At 36.9% G+C, this 19,990-nt stretch overlaps 1 protein-coding gene across 1 annotated transcript; it reads left to right on the top strand.

Moving 5' to 3' along the window:
- Positions 1–920: 920 nt before the first annotated feature.
- si:dkey-183c6.7 (urea transporter 2) lies at positions 921–19,935 on the top strand. Its single transcript, XM_017428053.3, has 8 exons — positions 921–1,223; positions 1,580–1,769; positions 2,248–2,376; positions 3,439–3,628; positions 7,188–7,335; positions 15,503–15,637; positions 17,597–17,646; positions 18,686–19,935. The coding sequence occupies exons 1-8, from the start codon at positions 1,097–1,099 to the stop codon at positions 18,866–18,868; spliced, it is 1,152 nt and encodes a 383-aa protein (XP_017283542.1). The 5' UTR covers positions 921–1,096; the 3' UTR covers positions 18,869–19,935.
- Positions 19,936–19,990: the final 55 nt, after the last annotated feature.

The following is a 19,990-nucleotide window of genomic DNA, read 5'->3' as shown; positions in this document are numbered from 1 at the left end:
GACTTACATGAGGATAAATGATTACGTTTTGCGATGGAATCTGACATGCCGTTATTGTTTTTACTTAATCCACTTTGAGCTTTTAAATGGACTAGACTGCCAAAGTATTTAACATCAGTAAAATAACCATCTGTCAGTACAAGGTTAGGACTAGCACAAGTTATTAAATTTAGATTTACAGGTAGCATGCAAACACTTTATATAAATATATATATATATATATATATAAAGGACACATATATATAGGACATAGGTGTCCCTCAGGGATGTGTACTCAGTCCTTTGGTCTTTACTGAGATAATACATAACTGCCAAATTTGGAGTCAACTTAAATCAAGATTGCTGCCACAGGTAATTAAACTTATTAAACACAAAAACGGCAACAACTCAGTTAGTTTTATAGATACTGAGCTAAAGTCTGATGTGGTAGTAGCTGAGAGTCATCCTTAACATATACTCTGAGTGCTAACAGATCACTTGAGACCTTTGTTTAAAACTTTAGCATCAAATGCAATTTCAGTGATAGGCATTCCTTCAAGAAATGTTAGTTTTATTATTACATATGAAATGTAAAATAAAATAAAATGTTAAATCAGGATCGGAAAGCCAGTTTTCTTAAATTATATTTTAAAAAACAGGTGTCAGCAGTGTATTTCACCTGTAAATCTTTTCTGTCTATGAAAGGCTAAACAGCAATATAATAAATTAGGGGAAAGACAAACATTCATGTAATAAAAAGTAGATGAGTAGCTCAAATGAACAAACAGTAGGCGAAAAATTGTCAAAAAAAGAGCAGAGAGAGTGATTGTGAAATGTGAAAACAAGGCAGAAGAAAACCACGACTGCTCTCGCTCACTGTAACCACAGCTGACAATGTTGAACTTTGTTCTTCCCTGGAAGAAGAGGCAGAGTGAACGAGTTTATAAGTCACCTCTTACACTTGAACAGAGAGGGAGGAGAAGGGAGGAACCAGAAGGCAAGAAGCAGCAGAGCAACAAACGCAGGAGTAAAAGAACAAAAAGAAACTTTAGGATCTTCCTGGATTAGTGCAACCAATTCACCTAATTTGTATTGAGGACGTCCTGCAGCTGCTGGTATGTGGATGGAAACCAAAACAGAGATGGAGAAAGCCAGCAGGAGTCGTGCCAGCCTCAGTCGGCGAGTGTTGAACGGCCTGATGTTGTGCACCGGAGACATGGAGCACTTGGATAAGTACATGCAGGGTAGGAAAATTACGCAACCAGAAAATGAGGACTGTTGTTGAAGTGCAAGGGTTCCTAAAGTTTTCTCCAACTAAGATGAATGATGTGTGTGAAATTATCATAATCATAAATAACTCGAAGATGCTTACCTTGCTGGTAAAATATGTAGATGTAATCATAACACAACTCCCACAGTGGACAGTGCTGCACTCCTCCTCCAGCACAAAAACATAATCATCATTAAAATCTCATCTCCATTCTTTTACAAAAACCCTGAACTGGCAGCCAAAGAATCCAACTGAGAAATATGTTCCGAGTGGTAAATTGCCTTCCATAACATCTGTGATTATTTGGCTGTCTTCCTCTTGTTTCCCCAGACAAGTGGTTTGTGTTACAGCTGCTCGTGTGGGGACTGAGAGGGGTGACCAGGGTGATTCTGGCCAACAACCCGCTGAGCGGTGCTCTCATCCTGGCCGCCCTGTGCTGGGCTTCCCCCTGGCAGGGCCTGCTGGGAGCTCTGGGTGTACTGGCCTCCACGCTTACAGCTGTCATCACTGGACAGGAGAGGTAGGGTGACGGGGATTTACACAAAAACACTCCCACATTAACAAAACAGGCAAAAGATGATCATAGTGCACATTTATGTTATTTCATTGCTAATCTGATGCTGAAAAATCAGCTTTGTGTTAATTTACTTAATGATTATAGTCTAACAACTTCATCACTGACATCCCTGAATACAATACCTAAATTTATTCAACCCACTGAGCAGTATGTTATTATTGTTGTAAGGGTTTAAAAATAACAGCAGCTTAACAGAGCTGCTTGATGTTTTCTTAAGTTTGGCCCACTGAATAAATTAACCTTCCCTTTTAGAGTTACTGCTCATTAAAGTGAACCTGTTTGTTTCATGAGGATCCATAAAGAGCTACATTTATGAGTGTTTTGATCTTGATTTTTTTTTCAAGATGATTTCAAAGTATCATAGGCAACAGGAAAAGTAAGAAGAAAGGCAATCACGTGACGCTGTCGATTTGTTTTGTAGCGCTGATGTTGCAGGAGGTCTTCACGGGTTTAACGGCATGTTGGTGTCTCTGCTGATGGGGGTGTTCAGCTCAGCTGGGGACTGGTACTGGTGGTTACTGCTTCCTGTGTGTTTGGGCTCAGCTACATGGTAAGAATCTCAAAAACCCAAGGGCTGCTCATTCTGTAGCTCAACAATTAGGCTGCCCACAAAAGTCTCCAGAATAAAATAACAGCAACTTATTATTATCTTCCAAAATAAAAAAAATGAGAATATTATTGTGACCCATCAACAAGAAAACATCATCTTTATTGCAAAGCTTATTATCGTCTTTAAGACTGTCTTCTTTTAGAAAATAAACTGTCTTGAAAATACAGATTTTAATAGTTTTAAAAATATGTAAATCCACACATACCAGAGAGTTTCTACAAGTGTTATTTTTCCCACCACATAAAGCTGGAACACAGTAATTTTTACACATTCATTGTTTGATGCGCCAGTTAAAAGCAGCATTTCTTGAAGTAATTTATATCGCATTTTAAACACCAAATTTTATCTCAGTATCTGAAAAAAATGCCTGAGTAATAGCTATTTTCATGTTTGCTGTGGCCGCCGTTTTGAATTGGGCTGACCAGTTGTAGATGTCGTGCGGCTATTTATTACTTTATGAGAGTTTCTTTAATATCTGTCCAGTGGTACAAGAGATATTTTGCTAACAGACAGACATTGATTGATTTCATGGTGATGGGTGATAATTAAGCAGATAATAAAATATACACTAAGGAGCTACACTATGAGTTTACTTTTAACATTTTACAGTCTGTAAACATAGAAGAACAGCTTTTATCAATTTCACAAGCATCAAAAAATGTTTTTTATTTATAAAATTGTTATTCATTTGCTTGTCATTTAATAGTATTGATTGAATAATTGCTTTATCAAACATTTGAGTTGCTCAGGACATCTCAGACAAGATTTCATAGTTTGATAGACTTCTCTCTTTATACTTTCCTAACCTCGGATCATGAGACTTTTGGAGCTGTCATTTTTATTCAACAAATGTTGACATGTGGTTCTTGGATCACAAGATATTTTGAAATCCTCTGAACAATCTCTACCCCTGTTGTTGACATGAACAATACAGACACTGTACTAACTTATTCCATCATGAATAAATGCTAATCGTCCATTCTTCTACTTTCCACCCTCCAGTGTGTTTCTGTCCAGCGGACTCTCCACATTTCTGGACCACTGGGACTTGCCAGCTGCCGTGTTTCCCTTTAACATCATTATCGTCTTTTACCTCCTTTGTACCGGAACGGACAACCCCTATTTTCCACACCACCCAGCTGTACCTCCAGGAGCATTGGACCACAATGACACCAAGCTTGTTGCAGTTCAGGTGAGGACTTTGACAAAACGAAACAAATAAATAAAAAAAGCTAATCTATATGAACCATAGACCTCACAAAATGCTGTGCAACCATAGTAGTCTATGTACAAATATTCTGGCATTGAACAAAAGATGAGTGAAAATGAAGCTTTCGGTCATTCTGCGTGGTAAAATGTAATTACTTAAATGTTTTTTCACAGCTGTAACCCTGATGTATTGAATAAAAGTCACCAGAAGTTAATGCACTCTGTTGTAAAAAGGCTGAAAGCTTCTGTCAGCTGAAAAGGTTAAAGCTAGATGACGTTTGACCTTTAAGTCAAAAAAAGAAACAGTTCCAGCAACGACAAGCCTGACAATGAAAGAAAATGAAAACGAATAAATGTGTTCATGTATCATCATTTAAACCTCAAAGATATTCCAAACATTCCTCCAGGTGTCTCAGTTTCTGTAAAGACTGTTAGATTATAATTAACTCAGCTAATTTGGATAAAACCTGTATATTTGCCTATATGTTATATTTTACACCTGCCTCATTCATTTTTTAATGTTTTTTACACTTCTTTCCTGACTTGTTTACAGGCTCATGTTGCTAAATTAAAAACAATGCTATGGCAGTAAATCTTTTTGCTAAAAAATTCTCATCCTTTATTTTTCTGTAGTTATTTTAGGTTTTTATGATTCTTTGAAACAATCTATAATTTTAGACATCATTGAGTTGTGACTCATTGGCCAAAGAAGTGTTTCTATTTTTTAGTTTTTGCTGTTATAGTGAAGTGCTGAAAATAACACAAACCTGATATAGATAACTATAACCTTACCTCTAATACAGGTTGAGTCATAAATACTACTTAAAGGCAATGGGATATTACCTTTTTCATAACCCACTTATATTGTGCTTAAAGGACAGGGAGAATAATTTAACCTCTATGTAAACAAATCCTGCAGAGAATTGTTTTGCTGTATTATACATTATCACTAAAGCCAATAAATGCAGATTATCACAAAATTTCCTCTCATCTTCTGAAAGTGCAGTAGTCTTTAAAGAGTTTTATGATACTGAGTCCAGACCAACTTTATTGGAGAAAATAAGCATATCTAGGAAAAGTGAGAGGAGTACATAACCAAAACAAATGCTCTAAAAACAACTTTTAAAGCCTCAATTTTTATTGATTTGTAATTTTAGGTGTTTTCTGCCATTTTTACAAACAGCCACAAATTATTATTTAATTTCATACTGTAAATAACACATACAGAGGATATTAAATTAAATTTAAAGACAATAGGTGTAGATTTTCTGGAATCCACTGTTGAGAATCACGAACGTATAAACAGATATTATCTCCTCATTCATGAAGAATTTAAATTAAGTGTTTATGTCGCCCTTAAATGAACGTCCCAGCATCTATAACATGCTGCTAGATTGTATAATAGTTATTAATATTCAACACATTTTCACCTTACAGAACTTGTATGCAAAAAAGCAGTTTTAAATATTTTTATAACAAATACTAAAACATGAGGTATATATTTAAACAATAGGAGAGAAAAATCTGCAATGATTCAGTGCATTTTCACTTTAACAAGATTGCACTGGGCCACCAATGAAACTTATCTGTAAAGGTGATTTTTAAACAGAGGAAGCTAATTAGTAGTTGCAACATTAATATATGAAATTACAGCATGTTTGAGGGACAAAACTGTCAAACGGTGCAGAAAAGGATTGCCAAAGGTCTTACAAGTCAAACAAGAACAGCAAAAGTAACAAGAAGAAAGAAAAGGCAACAAAGAACAAAAGCAGAACGGCGCAATGCAGAAAAGGGGAACTAAAAAGAACTTTAAACCGTTTCAGGGAACAGAAGACAAATAAATTCAGTTCAGGTGTGTGGGAAGCAGAACGTAAGACCAGAAAAAACAAACCAACAAACCGTACAGCTGAAAACCCTCATAATTTCAGCAAAACCAAACACAGAATCACAACTTCCAAAGACAAGAAAAACAAAATAAAGTCCACAAATTATAAAAAAAATAAGGACCTTAACAAAACAGATTGGAAACAAGCTGAACTGAAGCCAGAAGTACGGCCACCATGTTACCTGGAAAACCTACATTAATCAGCTGGTCTGACTCACTTGTTACTAAGCAACAGTTTCTGTTGGAGCTCTTGTTTAAAACTTATATTCGTCACGATTTTAAACGAGATGGTTTAAATTTGCACCAATCAAAACGTTCATGTCAGCATCAAGGAAGAGGTCAGTCATCATGAGGAGACAGCGATCACAAATTCAATGTTTTACAGACGGTTTTATGTTTGTTTTTGAGTTCTATTTGTACTCAAAAGTAGAGGTTTTAAAATCAAATCATTACACGTAAGCAGGCCTCCTGTTTAAATCGACAAAACATGTTAGAATATAATTTTCACTCATGTGTCTTTCCTTACAGGATGATCTAGAAACTGACTGTGACATTAGATTACGTATTCTGACACAACCCCTCTTGGCACTGTTAGGTGTCCTGAATATCAAGTCAAGATTTATGAATGATCTTATTAGCAAGCATCATGCCCTTTGGCACAGCGAGTTCTTCGCATGAAATTACTTTCTACAAGTTGAGCTCCACACTTTTCTTTCTTTCTCACCTTTCTTCTTAAATGCATCAGATTCACTCTGTCTCTTGGTCCCTTTCCCCCCTCATTTATAATAATCTGCATGTTTATTTTTCTTAGTCTGTCTCTGACATTATAAATCATGTTCATCAAATCTCATTTGTTCTGCTTCTTAGAAGATCGGAGGCCTCTAAATCTTTTGTTTTTTTTGTCTCCCCACCTGTCTTCTTCTTCGCCTTTATCTCTTTCTTCCCTGAGCTACCCAGATCAGTTTTCCTTTCCTCACCTTCAGTCATTTTTTTTAATCTCCAGCATATTTTCCCTTGGTTTCAACATACAGTAGATCAGTTTACCACATTCCAAGGCTGTAAAGTCTCAAGGATGTCAGTTATGACTCTAGAAATGCAATCCCGTCCTCAAGGTCTAATTTCACCCTCTGTATTTTCCCCATTTTCCTTTCCCAGTGCTCTCCCCCTCCCTTGTATTCCTCCCATTTCCAATCTCTCCTCTGGTTCCCTCCCGAGATGGGGATGACGTCTGTCCTATTTATATTTAATGTCCTCAGCTTCACTCACTCTGCTCAGGTTGGAGCTCCAGCTGCACCGACGGCGTGTTTATTCCCACACAAACGTACACCATGCAAACACGTGCACGCGTTGAGGTGCAAGGAGTAGAGAGCCAAATATATAATTAAAGGGCATTTATGACTTGTAAATATCAGCGACAGGCAGGTGTTCCTATCGCGTCGCCATGGAAACTCTCCTCTTCTGACTGACTGGTGGGAAGGCAGCATTTGTATAAGCAGGAAGAAGAGGAGAAAAGCTGATTTAGACTGGAATGAATGCATATTTTGTCAGAGTCTTTCTGCTCCTGGAGTTTAATCCTTATAAACAAACTTGGCTTTGAAATTTGCTACATTTTGTGAACATCTTGCTAAGTTTTCCCCAAATCCCCGCCTTTGCCCAGGTGGTTCGTGGCATCCCTCTCGGTGTGGGTCAGATCTACGCCTGTGGAGCCCTCGGACCCTCCCTCCTCATCCTGGGGGCCGTAGTGTTGTACTCTCCACTGTTGGCCGTCCACGCTGTCCTGGGATCAGCAGTCGGAACATTAGCTGGTCAGTCTAAAACTTTGTGTTCACTGTCTTTGTGAGAGAAATAGGAGAAATAACGAGACTTTATTGTATTTTTGTATCAAACCATGTTCTCAAAGAAGCAGAGAAGCTAGTTTTTGGATCAACTTATCAAGATTCCATCATGTAATATACTTAAGTACCATTACTTAAATATTTCACCAATATTTTCCAATTTTATAGCAATGGGGTGATTATTCAGCCGATGAAGACAGCTGCATCCTAACTGGTTCCTGACTTGGTTTGATCACATCTTTAGCCCCTTTCACAAAACTCTTTACTGTCTCTGTGAGATTTATGAAAAACAGCAGGTTTGAAGCCAACCTGCTGCTGTTATGCTTCTGAGCTGCCAAGGGGATAGTAACAGTGCCGCAATGGTCAAAATGTGAAAGGGTAGGCTGGTGTCAGGGCTCAAAGATGTGATGTAGGGATGGAGATGTTAGACACATTTCATACACAGCACTTCATGGTTCTGTGATGCTGGGTTTCTTTATGAAATCCCACATCTTTATGGCATGTGGCCAGCTCATCTGGTGATTTATGAACACAGAGGCAGATTGAAGAGGGGCTCACCTTTGCAGCTGTATCCTAGAACTGTTTTGTAAAGATGATCAACATTTGGCTCCTTAAAAACATTCAGTTTTTTTGCCTTTAGCGACATTTCAGAGGGTTTAAAACTCGCTTTGAGGGGACAAAAAGCAGGTCCCCACTGACAAGATCGAGACAAAAACTTAGCATTTAATAACTTCAAAATCTGCTGCACCATAAAGCAGTATTGTAAATTTATTTCATCTGACAAATAAATCTTTCCATTTATTAAACCTCAAAGAGACTGCAAGCTCTGTCCTCTGCAAGGCAAATCTTAAATTACAGTATGATTTAACAACATTACAGCCACCCAGGGTTTATGAAACAGCAGCAAATATAATTAAGGTGTGGTGATATCAGAGACGGGAACACGGAGCCGTTGTTATGGTCACTGATTTTCAGCTCCACTTTGAATATTCAAGAAAACAGGGAATGACAAATTAGGTCCAGTTGTGTTGCTATCTGCTACTAAAACTTCAACACAATGTCCAAAAATACTGAGATATTTGTACATTTGTGCTAAGATATGAGGCATACTGTGAAAAAAAAACACATGAGTGGTCGTGAGCTCGTACTCGTACACACAAGCACAAACCTGGGGACACTAATAATGTTAGGTGAATATGCTCACGTATACACTCTGTGCTGGAAAAAGCAGCAGTGTGACAAGAAAGTAATCAAAGAGATGTGGCTCTAATGAGATTGTGTGGGCATCAAGATGAAGCAACCCGCTGGAGCGTTGAACTTAAATGCATGAGAGCTAAATGCCAAAGTCTCTGTTGATGTACATGCTTTCTTCTGTGTTCCATCATTTCTGTTTTCTTTCACAGACTTTGTTCTTCCCTCATTTAGAGGCCATTTCTCTAGCTGAGGATTAAATCATAAAAATTAAAAAATCAGGTAATTATTAACCTCCACTGATGTGCAAAAAGTCAATCGAGCTATTGTTTCTCATTTAAAACTTGTGATTCAGGCTTTAATCAGAGACAGTTGTGTATTTCCTGCTAAATTTAAAATATCATTTCCCTTTTTTCTGATTCTTTCAACATCTTATTCTAGGATGTTTTTGTTACTTTGGATATTTTGCAGTAAACCATGAGGTAACGACTTAATATTGGGCAGATTCTCCTTTTGCCATCAGTAAACCTGAGACATGGGGATCACGTGATCACAGGTACAGTCTCTGGGAGTTTAGTGTCTGACCACACATTTTGAACTCTTATTGTTAATGCTGAAAGATGAAAGGTGGGCAATAATGTTTTGCATGTGTCTGTGAGTGTTTGATTGTCTGTCTGTTAGCAAAATATCTCAAACGCTGGAAGGGTCTTAACAAAACTGACAAAAACACCTAAAACTGCATCATTTCTTAACATAAGACAGTCTTTTGAAACAGAAAAAGGTGCTGTAAGAGTGTTACAAACTTTACCTGTCAGTATTTTCAATGTTACTACCTTCTGGTGACAAATTCCACCCTTAAAACCAGCATATTTAGACATAAACTAAAGTATGAAATAAATCAAATCAATTAGGAAACATGGCCGTTTGTGTTTACAGAGTCTGATGTTGCTCATCTGTCTCTGCATGGAGTTTCAAAGCTAATAGGAGCAACGGGTCAGACTCACATTATTAATTTAATTGTAAATACACAGACTGTAGAAGGTCCACTTGATTTGATGTCACCTGTCAAACTAAGAAAATCATAGTTCATAGATTGAAGATGTCACATTTCTTTAGAATTTATTTTCTTCCTCGTTCCACAAAGATTTATAAATATGATCCCTCCCCCCACTGCATAAGCACAAACTCAGTTTGTACAAAAATAGCATTCTATTTTTATAGTTTTGTTCTAAATATTGCATTAGCTATTTTTACTGTTTTTAGAAAACCTTTTATGTCTACCCTTAGTCATGTCGAGCCACATCTCAGCCGATCCTAATTGTTGTCAGACAAAGATGCTTCAGTCTGAATCCTGCGTCAAACTGTTTTCTCTTCAAGTACAAAACAAAAGCAGAATGAAAGTTTGATAACTCTGTGTTTTGTGTGACAGTAGATTTATTTTTTAGTCTGAGATTATTTGTTTGCTTGTTTTAATTTCATCATTGAGGAATTTAAGTTGATCCTGTGGAAAAGTTTACTTACTGTTTACTCTTAATGTTTCCTTAATTAACTGACAAGAGGAAAACTGTTTTACTGTGATTAAAAAATCTAAAGAATTATAATTTTTCTTTATAATATTCTGCTTTGCTCCACATGTTCTGCAGGAATAAAAAAGGCCTGTTACATGTTCCAAAAAAAAGAAGACAAATGTACTAGAAAATTGTCTTTTCCTATATATAATTACCAACAAAAATTTGATCAGTTCTTCCTTTGCTTGTGCTTCAATTTTGACCAAGTTTAAGAAATTCAGCTTTATAGTTTTTGTATAAGATTGCTAATAGGCACAACTACAAACAATTAATTGAATTTTATTTACTAAAATCCCTACGACTCACGTGAGAAAATTGAGAACCACTGCAAACGGGTCAAGACGTTTTAGAAACTCCCTCACGAAACTCACGCAAACTTATAAACTCGGTTTAGTTTACTGTATATGTATGTTTATCATGCCGTTTCTGTGAAACAACTCAACTGAAATAAATCTAGATTCTGACTCACATACAGGAAGAAATAAAGCTGTGGCGCAGAGAGAGAGAGTTAAGAGTGTGAATAAGTGCAGCAAGGTCAGATTTGACTTAATGCAGGTTGACAGAGAACATGAAAGAAAAAGAAGAGTCTTTTGTCATCAGAGGTTAGAGAGGAGGGAGGCTGGATTGGTGAAGGTAGAACTGAAAGACGAGGCAGAAACTGAGTTATAAAACTGTCTGAAGTGCTTAAAATTTCAGAGTAGAGCAGAAGATGTATACCTGATGACCAACAAAGGGTTGGACTGATTTGTCTGACTTATATAACAATTTGGACATTCTGAGGCCTTGATTTTTTTTTTTCATTCTCTATTTTACACCTTTGTTTACACATACAGTCTTCTTCCCCTAAAAATCTTTGTCTTGCAATCTTGTCATGTTTTCAGCTTTAAAACTTGTATGTTTTACAAAATCAGTGAGTTCCAGGCTGAGCTGGATGTTCTGCTTTATTTAAGGAGAATTGTCAGGATTTCTGTATTTTGTGTTATTTTCTTGTTTATTTGATTTTTCACCTTGTGTTTAGTTTGTTCCTTGTTTTCCATGTTTTCTAGATTATTGTATTGTTTTGTTCCTTGTGTTCCCTGTGTCACTGTTCACCTGCCCTCAGCTCAGTAGTTTTCCAGTCAGCCTGCCACGCCCATCTGCACCTGTCCCTAGTTTGTAATCACTCACCTGTTTCCACTTCCTCGTCATCAGCCTTTATATTCAGTCTCGTCATTTTCCTTCCTGCTGCATCGTTGTTTCAGAAATGTGCTCCTCACGTCTCACTCCACGTTTTTGTTTGCTGCCATGTCAGCTTTTTGTTTTGCCTTTTCTCATTAATAAATCAGCTTTACTTTTAACCCTCTCAAGGCAGACGTTGCAACAACATATCTGATTTTTCCTGTTACTAAACTTAATTTGAGCCTGAGAGGGTTAAGCTGCTTGCATTCTGAGTTCCAATCTAAATACCAAACCTAATAAGAATAAGAGCTTTTTTGTGTCCTTGCTTGTGTTATTTAATTAATGTGAGCATCATAAATCGCTAAAAAATATTCATAAATCTTCACTAAACCATGTGCAAAATCACAGCTTAGCAAATATAACCTGGTTCCTGACCACTAACACATCATCCACATTCTGTATCCAGTCTTTGACAAAGACTTGTTTTAACAGCAACTGAGATTCAACGTAAAAAAAACACGCACACAAAAAGCAAGAAATGTATTTGTATTATATCTAAACAATAACTACTCTGACTTGCCTTTTCGATATTAAATATTACACTGAGATTTTAAAATAATGGCCTTTATTTATGTAATTATTCTCTCAGTATTTACACCCTGCAGTTTGTATTCTTTATTTTAACTTGATTTATGTAAATGTGTAATTAAGAAAACTTTTGTTACAATAAATCGGCGCTTTAAACCATGTCAGCCATTAATCAATTAGCAGATTAGAAGCCAGAGGTTACTAGTATTTACTAAAGCTAAAGCTGACGTTTAGGACCCAAAAACAGGCAGATGGTGAATGTTTAGAGATGTGTGAGTTCTGTACACCAAAGGTTAAGTGTGTATCTGTCTATAAGTAAAACTCTCCTCCTGCTAGCTTTGTTTAAATCAGTCAGAGGCAGAACAAAAGCGACAGCGCAGCATGGGTCAGGCTGAGAGAAGAGAGACATATGAAGCTCACCGGGGCCCAGCAGGGTCTGAAGCCATATTTAGAGCTGTCACTCACAGCACAGCGATGCGTATGATTACCACGAGGGGTTTCCAGAAGAGAAAATCAGGGGCTGAATGTAGGCCAAGACCTCTGTACCTCCTGCTACCTTCATTTTGGAGGAAAAAACAAAAAACTGTGCTTCATAGTTGGAAGAGGAACAAGAGGAGAGAGGCAGTAGCAGAAAATTTGGTTCATTGATGACATTATTTTGGATATTCATGATGTGAGCGCACAATTAAAATTTTTATTGTCTGAAGCAACCGTAATGTTGTTGCTCGTGTGTGTTTGTCTGGTCTGTTAGCAGAATATCTCATTAGCCACTGAACATATTTTAATGAAACTCCCAGAAAATAATCGCTGGATGTACATCTACAACTGATATAATTTTAAAGCCAATCTCATTCAAGATGGCCGCCATGCACAAACACAAACATGGCTATAACTCAGTCAGTTTTACAGATACTGAGCTAAACTTTTTTGTAGTTACTGAGAGTGATCTCTATGATAATCTTTGAGCACGAAAACACATCTCACAAAATCTCACAATATTGTATGAGAGCCCCTTAATATCATTTATGAGGTTTGACCAAGATGTCTAAAACTGGCAAAAAAGCCAGCGGGTGATACACATTCTGTTAAGAAATGCTAGGTTGATAATGAGTAAGAGTTTCAGCTTACTGTGAATGGACAAGCAGCATCAAGAGGTTAAAATTTCGGATCTTCTCTACAAGTGGAAAATGCATGAACACCTATTTTAGGAAACAAGATTTTCATAAGTAGCGTTGAACGAAATGTTTTCAAGATGCTAAGCCTTTATAACAATTCAGGAACACGCTAAACCAAGATGTTAAGCAATGAACTCAAAGCATTACTGTAATTCCCTCATAGAAAATTAACATTTTTAAATAAATAAGAAAAATGCTGGAACACAAATAGAAATGAGGCCATTTGTTGGACAGCAATTGGTGAAATTAGGCCAATTAAGCATGCAGTATACCATAATACTGCATCAACAGTTCCTGCTATAGCTCATGCAACTCACATATAGAACAGGCCTTTCATTTGCATCTACAAATAGTTATTTCTCTTAATGGTATCAAAGGACACACTGAATTCACCAGCTGAATGAAGTGCAAAGGTCGAAATGCATCGTTCTCTGCACCAGCTCTGATCAAAGAGGACAAATGGAGGTATAATTTGTTTCAGGTTTTTTTATTTAATTCCTATTATACTGGTCTCCATTCAGTTTGTAGCTGTTTTAAACAAAAAGGTAAAAAAAAAAAGGAGAGAGAGAAAATAATGCTTATGATAAGATAAAAGCACTCTGACTCATTCCATTAGAAAAACAACATCTCACTGTGTGACTTGCACACACACACACACACACACACACACACACAGAGACGGTAAAAAAGATTTTCACATCCTCTGGAGATTTCCTCCCACATTGCCATTAATCTTTAATAATACCCTTTGTGTGAATGGAGTAATAAAGGCAAAAAGGTTCTGAGTGAAAACCAAAATGTGAACAAACAGAATGATGGAAAAGGGGGGAAATTTAGCTGGAATTCAAGAGGAGAGTGGAGAGGAAGGTGAACAGAGCGAGCAGAAGGAGAGGCAGCGTGGTCACCAGCAGGGGTGTGGTCCGTCTGCTCCAGGACCTGACTGCTAAACTGCATCTCTTATTACCTGATAATGACTAAATCAATCACAGAGCTGCCTGAGGGTTGGGTCATGGACAGAAGAGCTTCCAAACTTTTCTGAAAAATCCTGCGGCTTTCATACAGGAAGGATGTCCAGACTGTTATTTCCTCCTTCATCCTTTGTCAGCGTGTGTGGTCAGAGGCTTTAAAAAAGGCGTTTCCATAAACCGGCTTTTGAAGTAACTGAAAACACTAATGGCACTGTTGTAAAATCCAGACTAGCATACAGTGCACATGTATGTAGAATGTACATAAAAAGCTCATTGAGGACTAGATGGCTCCTTTTAGAAAAACAGTGTTAATTTTTAATGAAGTTGCTGTTACTTAAGAGGTAAAAAATACATTGTTTCTACAGTTTTCTCTAGCTTCTTTGAAACAGTCGGTAAGCAGCAGCTGAATAACCGTGACACAAGGCTAAAATTGACAAGTGAGTTGACAATCTAGCAGATAGTCTGAGTTGAGCCAAGACCAAATTGGATTGCTGCCATCTTAAAACAGTTCAAGTCCTTAACTCTTCATGGCTGTTCAAGCAACTTTTATGTCTAATATTTCCTAAGATGGAGGTACAGTACAGTCAAAGTTTCTTTACCACACATTTTTTTGTTCTAGGTCTCACTTGACAACATTTTTAAAGCTTGAAATATTCCAGAGATATCTTTGGCATTATGCTTCATTTCCATGTGAAATAGGTTGGCCTTTGCAGCTGAACTCTGCCGTACTCTTTCTGACAGCATTGTGATTTTATTATTTCTTTTGTCATGTGTGGGCTGGGAGAGGTGCTGCAGCCAGCCCTGGAGGCCATGAGGGAAAATGTCAGCTCATCTGGCCGAGCTGAGATCTGCCTGTGTTTGCGCCCCCCCCCGTAGTCTGTTTATGGTTTTAGTGGGGTGTTTTTCTGCTCTGGGCATGAGTCAGAGGTGAGGAGCTGACATGATGCTCACCTGCATCATCAGAAACCTGCAGCAGCATCATGGAGAGACTGGATGATGCATTCACAACTAATACGCTGTGATAATGTAAATCACAGTGTTGCTTTAGCTTAAAGAAAAAGCAGTTTTATTTTGCTTTTAACGTGGCAGTTTTTCCATGACAGAGTCTGAATACAGATGGCTAATTAGCACAAGTTTCCGTAAGTGATTCATCATATAATTTCAACACTTTCATGTCACAGAATTTTTAATAAATGTTGTGCTGAGCAGCTAATAGCCAAATTCTCCAGCAGTCAGATCATTTATCCTCATTTTTCCTGTGATGACGTGAAGATCAAATATTTCCTTATTAGGTTACATGCAAATTAAGTGCTGCACTGAGATCAGTTGCACAAAGGTTTGTGTCTAGCACCACCACATGAATGAGTTCAGTACTGCAGATCCAAAAAAGAATATCTGAACATTAAATTCTTACATATGCCAGCAGCTGTGACTCACTGGTTTATGCATTCAGATTTTTTCCCTTTTTTTGTGACTGTGTGTGTCACAGGTTTATCCATGGCAGTGCGTCATGAGTCATTGTACTCAGGTCTGTCGGGGTTTAACGGAGCTCTGGGCTGCATGGCTGTTGGAGGACTCTTCTTCACCTTCAGCTGGAGGACACACCTGTTTGCTGTTGCAAGCGGTGACAAAAACACACAAACACTTATACACACACTCTCATTAATCCTGTCCCCACTCTGTCATAACGTGACGTAAAACCTGGCAGGCCTAATGAACAATTAGTGAAACTCTGTTTTCTGCAAAGCTGCAGTGAGAGTTCTGAATGAGTGTTGGCATTTATTGAAACTGAATTAATTGAATAGTTAAAGGTAAAACAAGCAGAACTGAAGATGAAATGAGAAAACTGTAGCTGAAAGCATCAGCAAAAAAGTAGTCAAAACCTAAAGTGACTAAAAACCATAGCAAATAATAAACAAAATAAAATAAGCAAAACTGTCACTGAAAGCAACAATGAGCAAAATCCTAGCTAAAAGCTAAAAGAAAAAAAGGGTCAAATGAGCAAAACTTCAGCTAAAAACAAAAAAAGAAAACATAGTTAAAAGCTAAACATAGTAAAACCTTAACAAAAAACTAAATTTAGCAAAGAAGAAGCTAAAAGTTTAAAGTTGTATAACAGCTAATGTCAAATGTAGCAAAACTGTAGCTAAAAGTTAAAACCAGTCAAACCATAGCTAAAACCCAGAAATTAGAAAATCAGTAAGAAAACACTAAAATTAGTACAATTATACCTAAAAGCTAAAATAAGAAAAGCTCAAAATAGCCCAATATCAGCTAAAAGCTTTAATGTGCAAAACAGTATTTAAAAGCTAATTTAGCTAATCAGTAGCTATAAGCTAAGAAAAATTGTAGTAAAACCTAAAACTAGCAAGACCATAACTTAAAGCTACAATTAGCAAACAGTAGCTAAAAGCCAAAATGAGCATAAAAAAACAAAAATAAAATAAAATACAGCAGGTATCCCAAAGCAGATTAAGAGAACAATGTTTCTGATAGCACAAAGTATGTAAAAATAAAATGTTTGCAAAAAAATGTAACAAACAAACTGTGGAGTTTTTGTTTATAGTTACTGTCTCTGTCCGTGGTGCTGAAATCTTCAACTATACTACAGTCTGTATCAAACAGAACATTAATTTATATTTATTAGGAAGACTTAAACTCACTCTTTTTTAGTCCTGTGTTTTTGTTTTTATTCCCTCAATAGGTCATGTCTGTCTTTTACTGATTTAAAACCCAAAGTGTTTTTAGGATGTAGGTATTCCATTTTCAGACTCTGTAATGGGACCAGGCTTCAGTGATAGGCTGTAAATTCAGACTTGTAAAACTTCCGTATTACTCTGGGAAAAATAAGACAAATGTTCTTTCCAGAGAGTAAAACCCAGACAGTTAATGAGCCCATTGTCACCTGCTTTATATGGAAGGCCTCCTGTTTGTCTGAGACTTACAGGTCATTAAAATGTCACCTCATGCCGGCTCACCACAGTGAATCATGAACTTGCCCTTCTGCTGAAATAACCAGTCCGCTGAATCAAACCCTATAAAGATGACAAATAGACCATTTTAAACTGTGCAAGGACATTTATGGTCACAAATGGAAGTTGTGCTTTGATTAAAACGTAAAAGCATTTAGCTAAAAACAAATCAGCTGACTCAACCTTCACTTTGCATTGTTTCTAGACTTATATCCTTGTTTTTCTAATAAAGTTTTAGATACCCCATTTTCCTGTTTGCTCATTCTTTCCCTTGTGCTCATTTGTTGTAATTATATATAAGACATTTGTCATTTAGTCAGTTCAATGCTTCATGCAAATGATCAGTCTAGACTAGTTTTTCCATTGTCCCCTTCCTCCTCGGCTTTTAGTCATGAAGACAAGAACAAATTGCAGCCAGAGGATCATGGACATTAGTGCTGACCAGTTTGACATGGAGCTAATTTGCTCACATTATGTAAATTGACCTTAATTGTGGCTTCAACTGCTATCTGGAAAACAAAAGAGCAGCCAGCTGCCTCTGTTCAGTGAAAACCCGAAGTAAAAGTGTGAAGGATATTCTGTAATTACCATTTTTCTTCATCTGTCTGCAGCTTTCTTCTCTGCATATGCCGACATCGCTCTGAGCAACTTGCTGGGAACTGTAAGAGCACACACTTTTAAGACTTTAGGCCATTTAGATTAATTATCTTTTGTTTCTTTTTAATGCTCTGTAGAACAGCAGTGTTAGGTCATGGTGTAACAGTTTGTGGTGTGAAACGACCCAAATGAAGGCAGACAGGAAGAAAGTTCTGGATTCAAATAAACTTTAATGGCTTTGAAACAAGATGTGAACTGACAAGGAATAACTGAGGCAGCCAGAGGATCTGAGAGTGGGCAATGGAATTAATAAAATATACACACAGGGAGATTAGTACAAAATGATTAACAGGAATGCTGATAATTAACAAAGACTGGGTGGCAGGGAGCCGAACAAAAATAAAACAGCAAGTAAAGTAATAATGACTTACATGATCAAAATAAAATGCACAAATTCAAATAGAACAAAACTCAAGACAGTTGGATGCTGCAGAACAACACAGTGATGCTATTAAACTGTTGTTTTTGTTTTTGTGACATGAAATCCAGCCAGGGTTTTATATTCTCCCACTTAATTTTATGGATCATCAACCCTGTTAGCATGCTTTTAGATAAAATGACGTTTAGGAGCTTTGCACCCCCACCCCCTTATCGTTTACAAGTTCAATAAAAGTTATTTTTCAAGCTGGGAGATTTGTGACCGGAAATGAAGCAAAGCATTACTGCACCGTTTGTTCTCTTTTATCTATAATTTATCAAAATAGTTTAGATAACCCATGCTATCTGGCCATTAAACAAACACATCAGTGCTTAAATTGTGACTTTGTTACCTGTTTTCCTTGCCTGAATTTGCCTCACTGTCCTATTTTATTTTAATTTGCTACTTTGTGATTAAATCATAATTTATCACAATTTTTTTTATTTGATTTGCTTCAGGTTATCACACGATCAGTCCCACTATCTTGCTAAAATGCCTGTCTTGTTTAAATAAATTATAAATTTCATAATTGCCAGCCTTTCAACCAAAAATAGGGAATGATTCCTGATGCTACACCCAGCTGCTCACTCTCATTCATTATTAAATCTCCTCTCTCCCTGCATAGGTGGGTCTCCCAGCATGCAGTTGGGCAGCTACTCTAGTAGCCACACTTATGTTGCTGTTGACCGGCAGCTTAGCAGCGTACCGCATCCCCATTGGTCAAGCGAGGGCCCCTGAACACAACCTGCGCTCCCGCAGCCAATGGGAGGCCGGGAACACGGAGGAGAGGGAGAGCACAGATGTGTAGAGCGAGGACACAAAAATCTACAGTGTTTTACATAAAATTTTATCTTTTATATAAAAAATGGTTAAAATGGTTCATGTTAATTGTAGGTTTTAAGGTAAAACACAGTTTAAAGAGGCTGCCACTCCATAGTTTGTCCACAGGTAGGCAGTAAAACCTTGGTAATAAAAGATATATTTCCATTAAAATGTGCATTTTTTTAAAAGAAACAGCTACTCATTTTGACAGAATGACAAAGGCGAAGAAACAGGCAGCTAAAAGGGGAAAGAAAAGTTCTTTTAATAAGCATGAAAATCAACAAGTTAGTTCAAAAACATTGCTTTAAAATGACAGTTTTCACTGGTACTTTCAATAAAAACCCAGACTGAATTCTTCAGTTACATTTTTTTTTTATTTTAATTTGTCATTACCCTGCATAGACGTGCTGCATCGCACTGAAATTCATTGTAAACTCAAAACTGACATGTAGCTCTACGCAGGCAGACGGTGAGACCATGAGACTGTTTTTAGAAAACAAACAGAATTATCAGCTGCTTCAGCCTGGAGTTTAACAAAAAAACAGTTATTGTCATTAGTAATAATAAACAGAACGTCACGATTGTTGTTAAATTTGCTTCTAAATCAAAAGTTGTAGTTCATTATGCCTTCTTGTTTCACAGTGCTTCCTGATCACTGTGGAAATCCCCTCCAACATTTTCTAATACACACTTGTCTAAAATTACACACACATTTTTAATCACGACACAGAAAAAAATCCCCCCACACCTCCCCCCAAAGTTTTTTTTCCTTACAAGTGCAGTGACAACTTTTTGCAACAGAGAAACATTTTTTGATTTTTGCTTCACATCATGCATTTTATTCAAGTGTTTTTTTTGTCTAAGTGATCTTCAAATCTGCTTTTTTATTATTATTATTGATAATAATAATATTATTATTAAGCACCTCAAAGAAAAAATGTCATTGAGATTTTTTAAATTTTAAAATGAATTATACAAAAGTGCCTTTCAGTCTGATTGAGCATATTTGTAAAAAAAAAAAAGAAGAATAAAAAAAAAAGAAAAATAAAGTTAAAATATAAATATTTGCACAAACTGTAGTTATTTGTTAAGTGAAATTAAAAGAGAA

The sequence above is a fragment of the Kryptolebias marmoratus genome, linkage group LG7 (genome assembly GCF_001649575.2).
Source record: "Kryptolebias marmoratus isolate JLee-2015 linkage group LG7, ASM164957v2, whole genome shotgun sequence".
Classification (NCBI taxonomy): domain Eukaryota; kingdom Metazoa; phylum Chordata; class Actinopteri; order Cyprinodontiformes; family Rivulidae; genus Kryptolebias; species Kryptolebias marmoratus.
This window is presented reverse-complemented; position numbering and strand designations above follow the sequence as displayed.

Bases quoted from the DNA above. Each gene is read 5' to 3' on its own strand.
- si:dkey-183c6.7 (XM_017428053.3), top strand. From the start codon at position 1,097: ATGTGGATGGAAACCAAAACAGAGATGGAGAAAGCCAGCAGGAGTCGT. The intron at 2,377-3,438 runs GTAAGAATCTCA...TCCACCCTCCAG, and splicing joins TGTTTGGGCTCAGCTACATG to TGTGTTTCTGTCCAGCGGAC. The intron at 3,629-7,187 runs GTGAGGACTTTG...GCCTTTGCCCAG, and splicing joins CCAAGCTTGTTGCAGTTCAG to GTGGTTCGTGGCATCCCTCT.